Below are 17,174 nucleotides of genomic sequence, written 5' to 3' on the forward strand. Positions count from 1 at the left end.
TTAGGGTGGAAGCAACCGAGTTGAGGCGAATAATCGAACTCGGTAAAACCTCGAACGCGGAAAGTAGCAGCAGTAGTAACGGGGTTGGCAGTGGCTTTCACGGTTCGCTGGAAGAAGCAACAGAGCTGGAGTATTTACGTAATATAATGTTCGAATACATGATGGGCCGTCAGCCAGCCGTAAGTGTTTGTAGATGGTAAAAATCTTAGGAGACACAACTCATTTTGACCAAATCTTTAGACGCTGTCCAAAGTGGTAGCTGCTATCGTCAAATTCACTCCCGAACAAACCAGAAAGATTGCTGAAAAGGAGGAACAACGTCAAAGTCTGGTAAGTTTTCTTGTTAAATAATCAAAATCTCTCTCACAACTTATCCTCAATATCCCTCGTGCACTCTGAATTAATACTCTCCTTCCATTTCCGCCACAACATCCTTTCTTTTCATTCTTCTTATCAACAATTCGCATAACACTTTGGAACAATCGAATTTTGATACACTTTATATTTGTGTGGGCTGTGGCCTGTGGGGTTACGCCCTATTAGTATTGAAACACTTGTCTCCTATAGCTTCGTGAGTGTGAAAACCCTCCCCTTGCATGAAGTATTTAAAAATCGCTAAAAGAAATGTTTTTTTTTCTTGCTCCTTTTATTTAGCTCGGACATCTTGGACTTGCCTGAATATTCATCTGGTTTAGGAAAAAGATTAGATTGATTTCAAGACTGCAAAAAAAAAAAAAAGGCTAGTCAATTATTTTCAAGTACGAATTAATAGGAAATTTCAATTTTATACATTGTTTTTTTTTAAAGCCTTTAATGATTAGCCTTGATCATGTAAATATTAAAAGAGAAAAGGGTCATTTATCATGAAGCTAACATTCCTCTAAACTTTAAATACATATATTGCGTTTGTGCTATAATTTTATTTGTCTGTGGTTGGCACTTATCTATGTTATTTGTTGGGAATGAATATATTTAACATCGTGTATTTGTTTCCTACTCAACATGATGCCTTTCATCAACATTTGCCTACGCAAGAGCAGCAGTGTTCCTATACATGTACAATTTATCGGATTTTTTTCAAGAAAGTGAAGAACACCCAGTATCAATATTTAGATTGACGCTGCTTCTTCACAGCTTGTACGCATTTCGCCATGGTAGGGGATGCTCGACTGATGGAGTCTGTCATATAAAAATCTTCAAGTGTCTTTTGTCTGACGTCCAACGGTGCACTACTGGGCTGAGCCTTAACAAGCTGGAAATAAGAAGCAAGGTTTGGTTAAAGTTTCTAATCTTATTTTACAGTCTTCAAAAAATTACCTTAGCTAATTCGACTGCTTGGGCAAAGTAGTTAGCCGCTTCCACATCTCCATAACGGGTCAAGTTGGGAGAAACTTCAGTCAGCCGAGCACGAACTTGCGTTATTGTGTCATACGGCAATTTCACACCCACAACCTTTTGGTTACATAAGTTAAATTTATCAATTGTATAAGGAAAAAAGTTAATTGACAAAATTTATATGTATACTACCTCGCCCAATGCACGTAGGATCTTCCAGTCTTCTCGGGCGAGACCAGGAGCAGTGATAGCCGCGAATGTTTGCTGAGCTCGACCCTCCATGTTGACGTAAGTGGCCGGCTTTTCTGTATAAGCAGCTCCTGGAAGCACAGCGTCAGCCATTGCAGCTCCACGATCTCCATGATGACCTAGAGAAAAAAGGTATTAGCTATCGTCTAACTAAACAAATGCATTTAATATGCCTTGATAAATCACGAAGCAGTCTTTGGGCAAATCTTCACGACTGATTGCGCCCTCATCAGCTCCCAGCAGGAAAAGAACCTTTGGTGGTTTAGCTCGAATAGCTTCGATGCCAGCTTTGTAGCCCAGGTCTAAGGCGGCTACCTGGGAGGCAACGCGATGAAGGACATTTAGCACACGCCAGTCGTGACTGACGTTGGAGGCGACACGGGCATTCTGGGCTATTCTTTGAGTAAGCTGGAAAATCGCGGCACCATCTTCTCTTTGCAGAGCCCCCGAACCAACCACGATGACGGGACGTTTAGCACCGTTCAAGACTTTGGAGAACGCGTGGCGACCCTCTGCCAAATCTTTTAGCACTTGCACCGAGTCTCCCAGATTCTATTACAAACGATTCATCATTCATTATATTCCCATTAGAACAATGAAAAGGGCAAATTACTTCCGTTTCGTAGGTCAAGTCAACTTTAGGACCGACAGTTGCAACTCGAAGATCGTTATTGATCCATGCTTTGCGAAGACGGGCATTAAAAAGCGGTGCTTCGAATCGTGTATTGGTACCGATCAAGAGAACAACGTCCGCCTCTTCGACACCTTTAAAAACAAAAAAGATTTTAATTTATACTTCCACCTTCATGTACACTAGCGTTACACCTACCAGCAATCGTTGAATTAAGAAGATAATTCGATCGCAGATCAGTTCCGGCACCATCCATTGGGAAGATTTCCTCAGTGCATAGCGATTCAGAACCCAAGGTATTTAACATGTCTTTAAGAACGACAAGAGCCTGGATTTTGGGATTGAAAAATTAGTTAATGTCTTTCGATTCATGTGTCCGTCCGTTTTCACTTACTTCGGCATCTGCAAACCCACCAACAATGGCAGCCAATTCATCTCCTTTGGCCGACTGCAATGCTCTTGCAACAGCTACAAGAGCGTCTTCCCATTCAACCATCACCAATTTTCCATTGCTATCACGTACCATTGGGGAGACTAAGCGCTGACGTTTAAGCCCATCACAAGCGAAACGACTCTTGTCTGAAAGCCATTCCTCGTTAATCTCCTAAAACATGAAAAATTATTTAAAACAGATGGGCTAACGTAGATGTGTCTCATTACACTCTTTTACCTCATGCGTGCGAGGTAATACTCTAAGGACTTCACCCGTTCGGTGAGTAACAAAGATGTTTGATCCAACTGCATCCATAACATCAATGGAATCCGTTTTACGGGTCTCCCAAGGACGAGCCATGAATGCGTACGGTTTTGATGTAAGTGCCCCAACTGGGCACAAATCGATGACATTACCACTGAGCTCTGACAGGAACATTTTTTCGACATACGTCCCCACCTTAGATTGAACTACTATGTAGATGTTCCTCAGTAGAGTAGTGAAAAAAAATTGCTATACCTGCATATCTCCACCGCGTCCAGTCGTACCTAGATCATCGACACCAGCCACCTCAGAGGCGAAGCGGATACAACGCGTGCAATGAATACACCTCGTCATTATGGTTTTGATAAGAGGGCCAACATTCTTGTCTTCGACAGCTCTGAAACAAAAGCGGCCCGTAAAACATGGTTACCATTTGAAAGAGCTAATACGAAAACTTTATTACCGTTTTCCACTAAAGGTGATATCCGTAAAGCGACTGCGATCGCTACCGAAAGTCATGGACTGATCTTGGAGATCACATTCCCCTCCTTGATCACAAATAGGACAATCCAAGGGATGGTTTACCAGGAGAAATTCCATAACACCTTCGCGGGCTTTGCGAGTTAATTCTGAATTGGTCTTGATTCGCCAGCCCTTCATTACTGGCATGGCGCAAGCCGCTACAGGCTGAACAAGAAGGGGAAAATTACTATTAGTATACAAAAAATTCAACAGTGAAATTCTCGTACTTTGGCAGATTTTTCAACTTCAACTAAACACATTCTGCAGTTGCCTGCCACAGAGAGTCTCTCATGATAGCAAAATCTTGGTATTTCAACTCCAACCATAGCAGCAGCCTAATAGATTAAAGGCTTAATTAATATTATTGAAAGAAAAATTTGTATATTTTCTAATAAAATTTTACCTGCAACACTGTGGTTCCTGGGTCCACAAGAACAGGTTGGCCATCAATAAAGACTTCTACTTTCTCTGGTGCTCCTGTTACAACAGTTCGACCACCAAGCGTAGCTGCCCTAGTGACTTGAGGAATAGAGCGCAAAAAGGGTAAGCGCAACATCTGCAATACCAAAATATGATTAGTATCATTTAATCCTTGTTTACATAAAAATTCCTGCTGATCTATCTAAAACTTGAATTGTGGACTTCATACAAGCCAAGTCTACAACAAATAGGAAACCATTTAAAATACTGCTGAAACCAGAATTTCAGTCAATATAGTATTTATAAAGTATTATACTAATCAAGTAGAGGTAAATTACGAATCCAGCCTGTACACCACATTACAATCTGCTTACGGTGAGGCTCTGATAGTAAATTTCCAATCTTATGCGGTAATAATAAAAAAAAGAAAGACGCGGAAAAAAGCATAAGAAGACAAAATCAAGGGAGCTGAATGCACCAATTAAGGAAACCTGTAAACATTTTGGCCTTACTTTGTTAAGGATGTTTTTCTCGGTTATGAGTTTTCTGTTCCGTCGGCCACAGTCTTCAGCTGTTAGACTTTCGGCGTTGCTAAACTGGAACTTAATTTTAAAAGTTGAAATATTGTCACAGAATTTACATTTTTCCTGAATAAAATTTTACGCACTTAATTTTTAAAATCCTTATAGCGCATATATTTGATTCTTGACATTTATCTCTAATTTACGATTTCCGGCAACGATTTATCGATTTTTTTCACTAAAACGCCATCTCTTGGGGTGTACTGAACGAGGGCTTGGAATTCCGCGTTACCTGCTAAAAGTTTGTTTATAATCAAAATTAGCGGGTTTTCCTGTTTTCAATCATCATTTTTCAAGTACTCATTCTTCCGCGATCAGTTCGATCTCACTTACTAACCAGCATATTGCCTTATAACGATGAACGCACCTAATGGCCGTGGGTCAGTGATTGGCAATTTCAGCTTTGAAGGGGATTCATTGCCAGAATTTTCTGAATTTGAGGACACACCTAGCGAAGTTTTTGCGTACAAGAACGAAAGGTAATTATGTTCTACTTAGACTCACCGCATACTACATAAGTCGCTGTTTGTGGCATGCCATAAGGTTGAATTTAAGAGAACAGGAAATCTCAAGATGTGGGGTGTAAGGTTACTGGGTCATAGTGTGAATGGAGAAACGTAAAAAGGTGGGCCTGAAGTCAATATATGCAGTAACATTACTGCTGTAGCTAAGACAAGTTGGGAAGTTTTTACTCGTATTAAGTTCTGCTATTTAAGTGGTTTGTAAGTTGTTGATTTGAAAATATAAGGTGAGACTAAGTTGAATTTTAATCATCAGATAACCAACTTGTTTTAGAACTTGTTTTATTTATATTTCATAGATTTGTATAGTAACTGAATTGTTCTACAAAATCCTAACTCAGACATTTGAAAGCGTAAACATTACTGAAGGTGTGAAAAGAGCTTTGTTAAATATACCACACATATTTCCCATCACTAATAACAGTTTGGTAAAATAAATAACCTTGCCTCATCACAATAGCTGAGATGGCATGTTAACAGTTAAATGTGTGTTCAACTGCCTCTGGCGATAAAATTGCCAGGAAACTCGGCCTACATTCTCGTCTAAAATAATATTTGATTGAGGTCATTTTCAATTTTGCGTTTTCTGATTTAGCCTAATAATTCCAAGGCCCCATTGTACTCCTGGTGTTTGCTACAAATTTACTCTTTAAGATTGTGCATGGTTTACCTCATTGTGTCTCTAAACCTTGGGCAAATGAATCGCGGCTTCGCAATTGCTTTTCAAGGTTTAAATAAACGCCCTTTCTGCACTCATGTGTGCTTCATACCTCTATCCCCCCAAAAAAAAATTTGGCTGCAGCATGCGACCTTTTAACTTATTGCCGTGTTTTTCTCTATTAATCAGCTGCTAATCCGTCTGGGCATCACTGACGGACAATTGCTATAACCTCCCAAACACTCATAGAAGAAAAGGTACAGATAATTCTGGAATTATCCTCATGTATGTATTCAACGAGTGCCAGCAATATTGATAAAATTCCCCTTCCATTTGGCTTTTAAGGAAACTTTCTGAAGGCAAAATGGCGCCTATTACTGTCATTGAAACAATTACCATTACCCGGCCTCTAAAGGTATCTCATTGGTTTAGATTTCTAAAATTGCATTACTCATTGAAATTCCTTAACATGTACGTATATAATTTTATTATTCAGGTAATAGCATTCTTGTGCGGTGCTCTGGCTTTAGCCTTGCTGGTTATGTCATTAGCGTCGACTGATTGGCTGCTGGCCCATGGTTGGCGTCAAGGTCTATTCCTACATTGTGTCGACGAGATGGCAGAGAGACCCTTACCTTTTGGTCTAGAAGAAAAAGTCGGATGTTACCGCGTTCGGGATGAATGTACGAAATGTTTTTCCATGAGACTCCCTTTGTTAGCTCTTCATTCACTTCTTTTCTTTTATGCAGATTATATTCAATTTACAGCTGCCCTTTGCATTCTCGCCTTGGCTACAGATGTCTTTGCTACGCTTCTCACAGGTAAGAAGGGTAGTAGAGCAGCGACATTGGCCTTAATAATCAAATGTTTCTTTCTCAAAACAGGTTTGGGACTACAGAGTGGAGATCCGTTAAAGAAGCGGAAGTACTACCGCTTGGCCATCTCCGTCATGCTAGCATCACGTAAGACTTTCACTCTTGATTATTTATTTCTCACAGTAGAGGTTGACCCAGTTATAGAATAGGATCACCTGGAAACTGTTTGCACAAAAATTAGCGTAGACTATTTAGTCCAACACTTTGAAGGCAGGCCATGAATTTGCATCCGTCACACCGGGGTGTGGAATGTGGAAGTGTTTTAAAGTGGGCAACCTTGCCCGAATAATTTCCTGTCGTCATAGTCCGTTAAAAACGCTTACGGGCTAAATAAAAGTAAGCAATTGCTGGTCATCTTTTGCTGTAACAATTTCCAGCCAAAAACGACCTTGCGACGAATTGAAAATATTCGGCAGCGAGGCCAGTGTTCCTTTTACTAAAGAGAAAGGTACACACCTAACACCGTATTCGAGCCTCGATTGCGCCTTACGTTTCGTCTTCAAATGTTTTGTTATCAATTTTTTTTTTTTTATTTATTTATTTTTTTAAGAACAACTACACTCTCCTTCCCATGAACTTTTAAGTTCGTGGAGGTGTTGCAAGTCTTCAACTCCGTTTTATGACGGAGAAAACAATACGGTTTGCTCTGGGTTAGGCGTCTGGGTTACGGTGTTTAGGAGAGTCGTCACAGGATGTTTTTAAATCTATGGCCTTGGGAAAGTTGACATTGTCGCTAGAGTGGTTTGGCTAATACGTATTTCTTATTTTGTGTGGTAACAATTGTTAATTTCGTAACAGAATTTTACCTTAAAAGCTGCGCTCTTAGGAAAAGTCGTGTTGTCCTTCTTGTACGTGTAAATTGATTTGAATGTTTTTTTCCCCGTTCTAACTTGCGTCACGCGATGGATTTACGCAGTGGTGTCGGCGCTGGTTGCCCTGGTTCTGTACCCAGTTTCTTTCGCCCGCGAATTACCGCAGGGAAACAGATCCGTTTGGGAATTCGGCTGGGTAAATTTCAGCTTCATTATTTTATTTTTATTCAAAAGAAAAACAAAATATTGAAGTCTGGTAAATTTTAAAGGCATACGGAGTGGCTTGGGGTGCAGCCATTTTCCTCTTTGGTGCCTGTGTCCTCCTCATGTGCGATAAAGAGGCGGAAGAAGTCTACTACAAGGAGCGTGACGTCCACCTGGCCGAGAAATCGGGCGGCAATTGAAATGAATGAATCTCCTAAACCTTACTACCGATTGTTTGTTTTGGTTCCTCCTCTCTTTTCGTACGTGTGTCGTGTGGTTTGCCTTTCCCTAAGTTAAGTCTAATCTAAAAACACCACCCGTTTATACATAGACGTAGCGTTGTGTGCACACTCCCTTACGGTAGTCCAGCACTAGTTGCACTCGTTTGGTGGGGAAAAAATCACGTACTTTCATATTGTATTACTTTGCTTTAACGAGAAAAATTTATTCAAATGAAACTAGTGCCGATGACGAAGAATAAGAGATATTTTACAATAAGACAATGAGACATTGGATCCAATTCGGTGATTGTTGTGTACTTTTTCACTCCCTGAATTGAATCGCACGATTGCAAGCGGCCTTGTCGTCTCCCTCCTTTATGCCCACTTTCCTCCCACCCACCAATTTGTCGAAGGACGTAGGCTACACACCTGTTTCTAATAGTAGGGAAATGCTCTCGTGAAGCTCTGCTTGTCTCCCTCTCTTTCCCAGTTGCCCGTTTTTGTTTGTCACACGCCCCATTCCTACTACTGTGTGAGTGTAAATCCCCTACCTATTGTACGGGGTCGGCGTGTGCACGTTCCGGCCTAAAACATTAATATTCCTTTTCCCTCTTGTCAAAAGAAAACCCAAAAATTCTCGCAAACGGAAGCCTTCACTTTGTAATCTGAAGGTTACATCCCATTTTCTGTCTCTTTCTCTACATTTACTTTATGTAATCACATCTAGTCAGGGGGAAAAAATAACAATAACGGTTTGAAGATAATTACCATTTGACAGCTACCCTCCATATTTACGGAACAGAATACTCTTTTACAGTATTAAGGCATTTATACAGCTTTTGGTTCCTTTTTGTTTTCGTTTATTTCTGGTGAATTTATGGTAGATTTAGTCGTGGGTGTGTTGTCATTCGTGTCGGAATTGTCGGATTACTGATCAATTACTTGTCCACGCACAGCTTTGACCATCACACACACACACATACTACACTCTCTTTAACTGTCTGTCATTATTTATTCCTTTCTTCTTGATATTCTGCACCAAAAGCCTCTTTCACCTTTAATATCTCAAATACATTTGAACTGATTTTGTTCCGAGAGTTCGGTCAAAGGTTCGATGCTCGTCTTATTTTTCAGGATCTTCAGGTGCCCTATTTCGGGCTTTAGAAAATATTTTCGCAACCTTGTTTGTACATATCGCAACCCCAAACAGTTGGGTATGTACACCAATAAATGTCCGCATAGTAACGCAAACTGTCTGCGCAAACCTGTTTGTAAATCAGGTGGATTTCCGTTAAGTCATCTTTTCCTTTCTTGTCTCATTTTCATTTTTACTAACACGACGTATTTTTTTTTTTATATATCTCCTTGAGACATTGTATTTAAATCTATTTCAACTAGTTTTCGCACTGTTTTGGAGCAAAACTTGTTTATTTGCCTGAAGCTTCTGCCGTTGTAAAGGTGCGTTTGTTTTCTGTTTTTCGTTTACGTTTTCCCCTCCTTTGTCCCCTTTAATTCTGTCTTTCTAAAACACGAGCATCATCAAACCTACATTTGAAAGTTGGCTAATTTATGAAAGCAAGTTTGCCACGGGACTCGACTATCGATTTACACATTTATTCCTTAGCATCACCCAATTCTCTTTAGAAGGGTTTCTTATTTCATTTGTTAACGATGGATTGCTTCAAGATTGTCCAATGTGAATCTTATCGAAAAATTCCATGCGTTTGACTATACTTTCGGATACCTTGAAGTAATCGAAAAGAAAGAAGATCGCGACTTGTGTATGTTGACAGCCTTTGTATTGCGGCGTGTTATCGTATTCTCAGCTACTGGATGCCGACATTGCGGTTAGTTTGGTTTGTTTGTCAACTGTATTTAAATTTTTTATTTATTTATTTCTTTTTGCTGATGTTCTAGAAACAACAGAGTGATGCAAGGCTTCCCTGAGCAGTCTATTAAGGTAATTTCCCGTTTCTATATCACGTTTGTAATTTTTTCATCGCTGTTGATTTGGATACTACAGATCAATGATAGCCAAAAAAGCTAAAGTGCAGCTTTTATTCGTTTGTTGTCTTGTAAGGCGTTAAACAAGTGGCTTAATGTCGAATGGGGATTAGAAATTACATTTTCCCGAGGATAGATGTCTGATGATTACAGTACAGAAAAAGTGTGGAAACCTACCGCGACATCCAGGATGAGGCGAGTTACAGGAAGCAGGAAAGCCACGACACTATATTACCAGGATTGGGATCAAAACCACGTCAACTGGTATATTTCCGTAGATTCAAACAAAGTTATTTTACACGAAATATGTCATTTGGCTATATTAGGTAGACGGATAGGTAAAACCCTAATTATGAAATCTCAAAGGATAAAATTTGAACAATCCTCACCGCAAACACAGCAATCCATCGTGTAGCCTGACGGTCGCCGTGAGAAATCAATCGAAACTTTCACAGATCGTTTTCGGTTCATCAACGTGCCACTTTTGTTTGGATTTCGCCAAGTCACCGCCAAGTGCCGCTTTCACTCGGGTAAGTGTGACATAACATCTCAATTATATCGGACGTCGGTGAAAACTTAGCCTACAACCGTCGATACAGCGATTTGACAGAGTTTTTAAGGTGCGTTCGTTAATGGTCGAATTGCGACTCAAATGAAACAAAAGAAGACTTTCGTAGCATTAGCTAGAGGACATTAAGAAGTAATGAGCTAACTCCCACTTGTCACTGAAAGCAACAGAGTTGAATTAGCCGGGGAAAACCGCAAAAATGTTCGCCTAGAACAGGTCTGGCATTGATTCGCTTGATATCCCGTCGTCAGTGCCAATGGCTAGTGGTTGGCATCCACGCGGAATAGAAATCGACCTAGCAAATCGAAACAATGGGAGGCAAAAATAGACGGGACATAAAGGTCGGCTGATTGATGTTTTACAATCTATAAAAATGAATGGTTCAATCATCGCATTCCACGCATCGTTGTCTCACTGCTTTATACCGAACGTTCTACTCTAGGACACTGTAGAATGGCCTTCGAATAGGCGTGCGTTTTCTCATCTAAAAATCAGGTCAATGTCGGATGGCGTTCCAGTACGTAACAGTCGACTGCCACATAAGGAAGCTTAGGCACTTGACAGGTGGCAGACCAACAAACCCTTTTAATGGCGCAATCCCGGAATTGAATTTTAGTCGATTACTGATTGCTTAAAGGGGGAAAAAACGTACAGCATCTTTCTGCTAAAGGCACGTCACGGTAGAACAAAGTAATTGCGGTTGCGGTTACTTAAGATCCTCTTTCGTCACAGGTTTGTCCCAAGGTCAACAAAATGAATGCAAGTCGCCAATAACGCGGAAAGATGTTGACTTCTGCTGAAAATGTTTTCATATCCTAGCCCTTTTTTGTCGGGTGGTTCCAGGAAACCAACTTGTTTAGCTTTTGTACTGTGTCCTCACGACATGAAGGGAAAACTCCCTTAAATGGGTCTTGATTATCTTTCGGTTTTATGCATATAAAACGAGTCTAAAATGGGGATTTCCCTTTATCTGTTTTGTGCAACCCTAATCAAAAAAATTTCCATCTTAAGTAACCAGTTGAGAAATCCTTTTGCGGTACATCTAAAACCAATAATAATGCCTCTCTGTTCTCGCTGAATAAGTTCCTGGTGTAGTCTATATATTGGAATTAACCTTAGCACTAAAGACGTCCTTGAATGAGATCTACGGTCATCTTGTATAAGAGTTGGACCCAAACTATGTGAACGAGAGGCGAAAAATCTGGAATTTCTTATTTATTTTTTTGTTTTAAAAACAGAGAGCCCAGGGAGAAGAGGACACTTCTTTTTATGACAGTCATTTAGTTAAGCCCAAGGACGCGTAGAAACAACAGAAAGATTAAACTTGACCTCTCCAATAGGCCATCACTTGGGTCCGTCAATTTTCCCGTCATTCGTCTTTCGGCCAAGATTTTAAAGATTAAACTAGCTGTTTTCTTTCGGTTATTGACACGGGTTCGTTTCTTACTTTTTCTCCTTGAAAACGTTAAGTACTTGTAAAAGCCAAAATCGCATTACAATCAAAATACCATCAGACGAAAAAAAAGAAGTTGGAAAACACGCAGGATAGTGAAGGAAAGATCTTGAGTTTTCCTTTTTCCATTTGCCTTTTCTTTTTTTCTTTCTTCTAATCAACAATTTCGTGCGTACATACCCGGCGGATGTCGTTATGAACTGGTTTGTGACGTCAAGCAATCCTTGCTATCCAACCGTTGCCTCCGCCAGTCCAAAGAAAGAGCTTGTGGGTTATTATTTTACGCTTCTCTATTGTGCGATGTCGACTCCTCCTTCGTCACCACCATTTCACTCCTCCCTTTTATTCGTTTGATTTTCAATTTTTTGGATATGTACAACTATAATTTTATTTCTCTCTCTTCCGCATAGGCCCCTCCTACTCTGGTTACCCTTCTCTCTTATTCTCTAGCTCCCCCCTCTGAATCCAACGCCCCATTCGAGGACGCTATAAAACCCTTGATTCCTCCACCAAAGAGCCAGTAGACGTCGAACGTCAGTTGTTGGCTTTGGAGGATCGCTCTCTCTCTCTCTCTCGAAACACACCAGCTCCCTCTCTAAGATTTCCCCAATTCTCGTTGGTTGTTTGCCTATTTGCTATTCAGCGTGAGAGTCGTAACGTCCAAGGATCCACAAGTCGATTTGCAGCCAGTGACACTCGGTGATTCCAACGCAGCGCACGAAGAGAAATCAACGTTCCATTTCAACTTTTTCCCATTTCAAGTAAGTCTCCAACTTGGTGTTGTTTTGCATCTGCTGAAAGAAGAGAGAGAAAAAAAAGATGAGGGTGATGATTGCATTCCATCGAGGCAATAATGGTAGAAATGGTTCCCGTTATCAATTTAAAAAAAAGTAAAAGTGGGATCGGAATGCTCGACATTCCTGGATCTGTTGTCCGCTTGCGTGCAATGGAAGCGAGACGAAAGGGAAAAAATTGAACGTGTCGATTGATTGAGAACATTCTTGGATTCATTCACAAAAGGTCAGAGCAAACGCATCCCCATCGCAAACAAAATGGACACCAAAGAATTCCGTCAACGCGGCAGAGAGATGATCGACTACATTGCCGAGTACATGGAATCGGTAGGCGAGCGACGCGTCACTCCCGACGTCGAGCCAGGATACCTGCGTGACCTAATCCCGTCGAAAGCTCCTTACGAAGGCGAAGGCTGGCCGGAGATCATGGCGGATGTGGAAACCAAAATTATGCCCGGTGTAAGATAATAGAAACTCTCCTTTTGATTGGGGGGGATTTTTCTTTTTACTTTTTTATTGAGCATGTTGTTGATTTCATTCTTCTTTCATACAATCATTATTATGCAGATGATGCAACAATAGCAACCATGTAATGAACACTTTCACTTTCAGTGTTTATTGTTCTTTCCCCTTCATTTGTTTTCGCTATCTGCATTATTATACTGTCCGCAAGTCTGTTATTATCACACAAAAAAATTTCGCGATTGTCTTTGAACAGGTGACCCACTGGCAGCACCCGCGGTTTCACGCTTATTTCCCATCGGGCAACTCATTCCCGTCCATTCTAGGCGACATGCTTTCTGACGGTATCGGAGCCATTGGTTTCTCCTGGGTAAGTGCAAATTCACTGTAATTATTGCCGCAACTGTTTGTGTCATATTGGCCCCCAGAAGCTCTTTCTTCTTTTCAACGATACGCATAGCCGCCATTCCCATCCAATTTTCACAGCCTCGCGAGCTCAAAACCGAGCTTCCCATATTCTAACTTGGTTTCCATCAGAAAGAAAACGAATTTTGCAAGTTTTCGTTTTCAGAACGATAAGACCGCAACGAGTAAATGGTTTTAACTGCCTCACTCTACGATTAACTATTACTACTGTTTGCCCATTTTAGATTTTTCCCACCCACGTTGGAACGGCTTCTGCCACTTTATTTATTTTTTTTTTTCAAGGATTTCTATTCTTGAAACAGTAGAAGTAGAGCACATTCAAAAGTGTAAAAACCCGCTATGCCCTAGTACCGTATTTATTGATACGTTTGTTTTTGCCAACCAGATCGCTTTTCCTAAAACAATTACGATAGGTAGAAAAAGAATGTGTTCAAAGGTGTATATTCTTTACTCACGGCCAAACTAAGATGAGACCTACATAAAAATTAAACGCAACCTCTAGATTCTTTCCCCATTAAGTCGTGATTGTTCGACTCTCGAGGTAAGTATGTTCAAACGCAGTCTACCTTGAGTAGAACTGGCCAAGGCCGTCAACAAAAACTAGATGAATGCTTGCCTACTACCAGTTTTTGCGGTCCCGCCGTTATTTTACTAGTATAACGACGTGAGTGTTTCATCGTGAGAAAGATTCCTCATCTAAAATGCCATAGTGTGACGTCAATTGAATCGTTTTTTTTATTGTGTCAAGGATGGCTAGAATTGTTCAATCACGTGCTCGTTTTTGCTGTGTAAGGCAGAAGAAGGAGATCAATCAGATTTCGAATTTTATCCTTGAGGCTGGTTCTATTCAGACCGGCATTTTCAACGTGTCATCAAACTGATCGATATGAATGCAATTGATTTGATTTTCTAACATTTCTCATTTAGGCTGCTAGTCCAGCTTGCACCGAACTGGAGACGATCGTCTTGGATTGGCTCGGTAAGTTAACCATTTCGATTTCAAAATGTTTTGATTGATTCTTGTAACCTTTACCTTCCTGCGAAACAGGTCAAATGATTGGTCTCCCTTCTGACTTTTTATCCTTCCCCGAGAACAGCATAGGCGGTGGTGTCATGCAGGTAAAATTTGGTTCACTCACATCAGAAACACATTGGATAATTATACTGTTCGGTTCATTTGAATGTTAGGCATCAGCCAGCGAGTGCGTGTTGGTCTGCTTATTGGCTGCCCGTGCTCAGAAGATCAAGGAACTCAAAGCTCTCCATCCGTTTGTTGAGGATGGTGTTCTACTCTCCAAGTTGGTCGCCTACTGTTCCAAGGAGGCTCATTCATGCGTCGAAAAAGCAGCCATGATTGCTTTCACAAAGCTTCGTATCCTCGACCCTGATGCAGATTTGTCCCTTCGCGGAGCCACTCTTGCACAGGTATAATTGTACACAGCTCGAGTCATTTAAGTGGCTGTGTCAACAATTAGAAACACTTTTCTAGGCCATTGAAGAAGACAAAGCGATGGGCTTGGTACCTTTCTTCGTATCAGCCACTTTGGGAACCACATCGTGCGTTTCGTTTGATAATTTGGCCGAAATCGGTAAGAACGCACACGATAGTCTGAATGCGTCTGGGTTACTCATTAAATCTTTTTACTCTTCAGGGCCAATTGCAGAGGAAGCTGGAACATGGCTCCATGTCGACGGAGCATACGCTGGCAATGCCATGATCTGCCCAGAATTCAAATATCTGATGAAGGGCATCGAACACGCCATGTCGTTCAATTGCAACCCGAACAAATGGTTGCTCACGAACTTTGACTGTTCCACCATGTGGTATGTGATTATTCTCTTTTTTTAGTTTCTTATTGTTTCTTTAGCTAATGAATTATGTATCCATTACAGGGTTCGCGATCGCTTCAAGCTGACTCAAGCCCTGGTCGTCGATCCATTGTATTTGCAGCACAGCCACTCTGGCAAATCCATCGACTACAGAGTAAAAACACATTTTTTAATTTCTTATTTTTGGCAATTTGATTGATTTTCACATTGTGTTGTTGAATATTAAGCATTGGGGAATTCCTTTGAGCCGTCGTTTCCGTGCCCTCAAACTATGGTTTGTTATCCGCAACTACGGTGTGGCTGGTCTTCAGAACTACATTCGTGAGCATTGCCGCCTGGCCAAGTGTTTCGAAGCCCTTGTCAGAGAGGATGATCGTTTCGAAGTCTGCAACATTGTCCGGGTATGACGATTTTTAGCGAAACAAAAATGGGTTGGTAACTAATAAAAAACTTCTCCGTTTCGTCACTACAGATGGGATTAGTGTGCTTCCGTCTCAAGGGCAACGACAACAATGATCTTAATAAGAAGCTTTTGTCCAACATCAACGAGTCCGGCAAGCTGCACATGGTACCGGCTGCCGTTCACGGCAAGTTTGTTATCCGCTTCTGTGTTTGCGCCCAGGACGCCAAGGATTCCGACATTGAATACGCGTGGGACGTCATCACTGAATATGCTACCGAGTTGTTGGAAGCCGAGATCGTCAAAGAGAAATCAGGACTGCCATTGGATGTTCTGGAGCACAGCAACGAGGAGGTTGGTCAGGTCGCGCACAAGGTGGAGATTTCGGAGCTGATGGATCTAATGGAACGCGTTCACATGCCTATTCAAAAGCAAAACAGTATTGCCAGTATTGGAAGGCAAGGCAGTCTGGCTAGTGTTGGAAGGCAACAAAGCCTTGCCATTATCGGAAGGCAACAGAGTCTTGCAAGCATTGGAAGGCAACAGAGCCTCGCCTATATCGGGGAGGTTGGCAACAACCTTTCGGAAGGTGGAGAGCAAGAGACGGCCAACAAGCCCAGGCAAAGACCAAGCCTTGCCAAGAGGCTCAGCAAGCGTCAGTTCAGTTTTACGGACACTATAGAATTTGTAGGGATGGTCAACACCGCCCAAGATGAGAGCATGAATCCTTGAAGAGATTTAAAAATACGAATTCCTTTAGCAATATCTCAACCATATGCAGTTTATACAGACATTTTTAACATTTAAGTTTTCGTGGGAAGTGGCAGGAGCAAAAAGAAACATCTGGGTAAATTAAACAGTGCAAGAAACTAACGAAAGAAACAAACTAATATTTATCTCGACTGTGGAATGGATGCTGAATTCAGTAAACAGTCGGTTTTATTGATTGGACTGACTAGGTGGTACGAAAACAGATATTTTATGTAAGCCTAACTTCGCAAAAAAGGCAATTTTGCAGTATATTTACTTTTATACTGTATAGATATATTGCGTAGTTAAATATTTTAAACAAGGGGTGGGGGATCGGGTTGCATCAAGTATTGTGATTTTCCTTTCATTTTATTTCTTTTTCCTCTTTCATTTATCCCCCACCAAAACATATTATTTCTCCAGTTTTCTTTCGATTCGGCTTATGTTTCCTTTGTTTTGTGTGTACATTCAACCGTTTTGATCATTTCTTTTTTTCTCTTTTTTACTTCTTTCTTCGAGTTTTGATTTTCTTTTTGTTTTGATATTAATCTTGGTTTTATTCCTTGCAACTTAAATGAACATTTTCCGAAAAAAATTTCGTTTTTTATTTTTAATTTATCCTCCTTCTCTCAGTTGTAGTTCATTTGGATGGATGGATTAATTGAAGGATAAACCTGGCTAATACTAGCTAATCAGCTGACTTAGTGAGTTTTCTTGTCGGGTATGGGGCCATTTCTTTTCTAGGTTTCAACGAATCCGAA

At 40.8% G+C, this 17,174-nt stretch overlaps 3 protein-coding genes across 7 annotated transcripts; 2 read left to right on the top strand and 1 right to left on the bottom strand.

Moving 5' to 3' along the window:
- Positions 1-967: 967 nt before the first annotated feature.
- On the bottom strand, positions 968-4,474 carry LOC116930850 (NADH-ubiquinone oxidoreductase 75 kDa subunit, mitochondrial). Of its 2 annotated transcripts, none has more exons than XM_032938268.2 (13): positions 4,367-4,474; positions 3,838-3,990; positions 3,662-3,769; positions 3,376-3,599; positions 3,168-3,309; positions 2,886-3,107; positions 2,610-2,819; positions 2,414-2,543; positions 2,198-2,349; positions 1,758-2,136; positions 1,528-1,703; positions 1,318-1,452; positions 968-1,252 (listed from the first exon to the last, which is right to left on the bottom strand). In XM_032938268.2, the coding sequence occupies exons 2-13, from the start codon at positions 3,988-3,990 to the stop codon at positions 1,103-1,105; spliced, it is 2,181 nt and encodes a 726-aa protein (XP_032794159.2). In that variant the 5' UTR covers positions 4,367-4,474; the 3' UTR covers positions 968-1,102. The 2 variants fall into 2 exon arrangements, with proteins under 2 accessions (XP_032794159.2, XP_045034813.1); XM_045178878.1 differs by lacking the exon at positions 4,367-4,474 and adding an exon at positions 4,229-4,247.
- A 138-nt stretch (positions 4,475-4,612) lies between these two features.
- LOC116930889 (transmembrane protein 47) lies at positions 4,613-8,823 on the top strand. 4 transcript variants are annotated; one of them, XM_032938322.2, is made up of 8 exons: positions 4,775-4,914; positions 5,804-5,871; positions 5,960-6,029; positions 6,111-6,297; positions 6,364-6,435; positions 6,499-6,576; positions 7,406-7,497; positions 7,571-8,823. In XM_032938322.2, exons 3-8 carry the CDS (start codon positions 5,979-5,981, stop codon positions 7,703-7,705), a joined length of 615 nt encoding a protein of 204 aa, XP_032794213.1. In that variant the 5' UTR covers positions 4,775-4,914; positions 5,804-5,871; positions 5,960-5,978; the 3' UTR covers positions 7,706-8,823. The 4 variants fall into 4 exon arrangements, with proteins under 4 accessions (XP_032794212.1, XP_032794213.1, XP_032794215.1 ...); XM_032938323.2 differs by lacking the exon at positions 4,775-4,914 and adding an exon at positions 4,946-5,183; XM_032938321.2 differs by lacking the exon at positions 5,804-5,871 and having other exon boundaries at positions 4,613-4,914.
- Positions 8,824-12,185: 3,362 nt separating this feature from the next.
- LOC116930857 (aromatic-L-amino-acid decarboxylase) lies at positions 12,186-17,113 on the top strand. The gene is made up of 11 exons (XM_032938275.2): positions 12,186-12,512; positions 12,772-13,004; positions 13,264-13,377; positions 14,361-14,412; positions 14,482-14,552; positions 14,622-14,858; positions 14,923-15,022; positions 15,086-15,257; positions 15,327-15,417; positions 15,491-15,664; positions 15,736-17,113. Exons 2-11 carry the CDS (start codon positions 12,804-12,806, stop codon positions 16,393-16,395), a joined length of 1,872 nt encoding a protein of 623 aa, XP_032794166.2. The 5' UTR covers positions 12,186-12,512; positions 12,772-12,803; the 3' UTR covers positions 16,396-17,113.
- Positions 17,114-17,174: the final 61 nt, after the last annotated feature.

This window comes from Daphnia magna, linkage group LG9 (genome assembly GCF_020631705.1).
Source record: "Daphnia magna isolate NIES linkage group LG9, ASM2063170v1.1, whole genome shotgun sequence".
Taxonomy (NCBI): domain Eukaryota; kingdom Metazoa; phylum Arthropoda; class Branchiopoda; order Diplostraca; family Daphniidae; genus Daphnia; species Daphnia magna.

Excerpts from the sequence above, each read along its gene's own strand:
- LOC116930850 (XM_032938268.2), bottom strand. The coding sequence starts at position 3,990 with ATGTTGCGCTTACCCTTTTTGCGCTCTATTCCTCAAGTCACTAGGGCA. Across the intron at positions 2,544-2,609 it reads GTGGGTTTGCAGATGCCGAA|GCTCTTGTCGTTCTTAAAGA; the intron begins GTAAGTGAAAAC and ends CCCAAAATCCAG. Across the intron at positions 2,350-2,413 it reads TCTTAATTCAACGATTGCTG|GTGTCGAAGAGGCGGACGTT; the intron begins GTAGGTGTAACG and ends TTGTTTTTAAAG.
- LOC116930889 (XM_032938321.2), top strand. The coding sequence starts at position 4,793 with ATGAACGCACCTAATGGCCGTGGGTCAGTGATTGGCAATTTCAGCTTT. Across the intron at positions 4,915-5,959 it reads TTTGCGTACAAGAACGAAAG|GAAACTTTCTGAAGGCAAAA; the intron begins GTAATTATGTTC and ends TTGGCTTTTAAG. Across the intron at positions 6,577-7,405 it reads CTCCGTCATGCTAGCATCAC|TGGTGTCGGCGCTGGTTGCC; the intron begins GTAAGACTTTCA and ends GGATTTACGCAG.
- LOC116930857 (XM_032938275.2), top strand. The coding sequence starts at position 12,804 with ATGGACACCAAAGAATTCCGTCAACGCGGCAGAGAGATGATCGACTAC. Across the intron at positions 14,859-14,922 it reads GCGGAGCCACTCTTGCACAG|GCCATTGAAGAAGACAAAGC; the intron begins GTATAATTGTAC and ends ACACTTTTCTAG. Across the intron at positions 15,258-15,326 it reads TTTGACTGTTCCACCATGTG|GGTTCGCGATCGCTTCAAGC; the intron begins GTATGTGATTAT and ends TATCCATTACAG.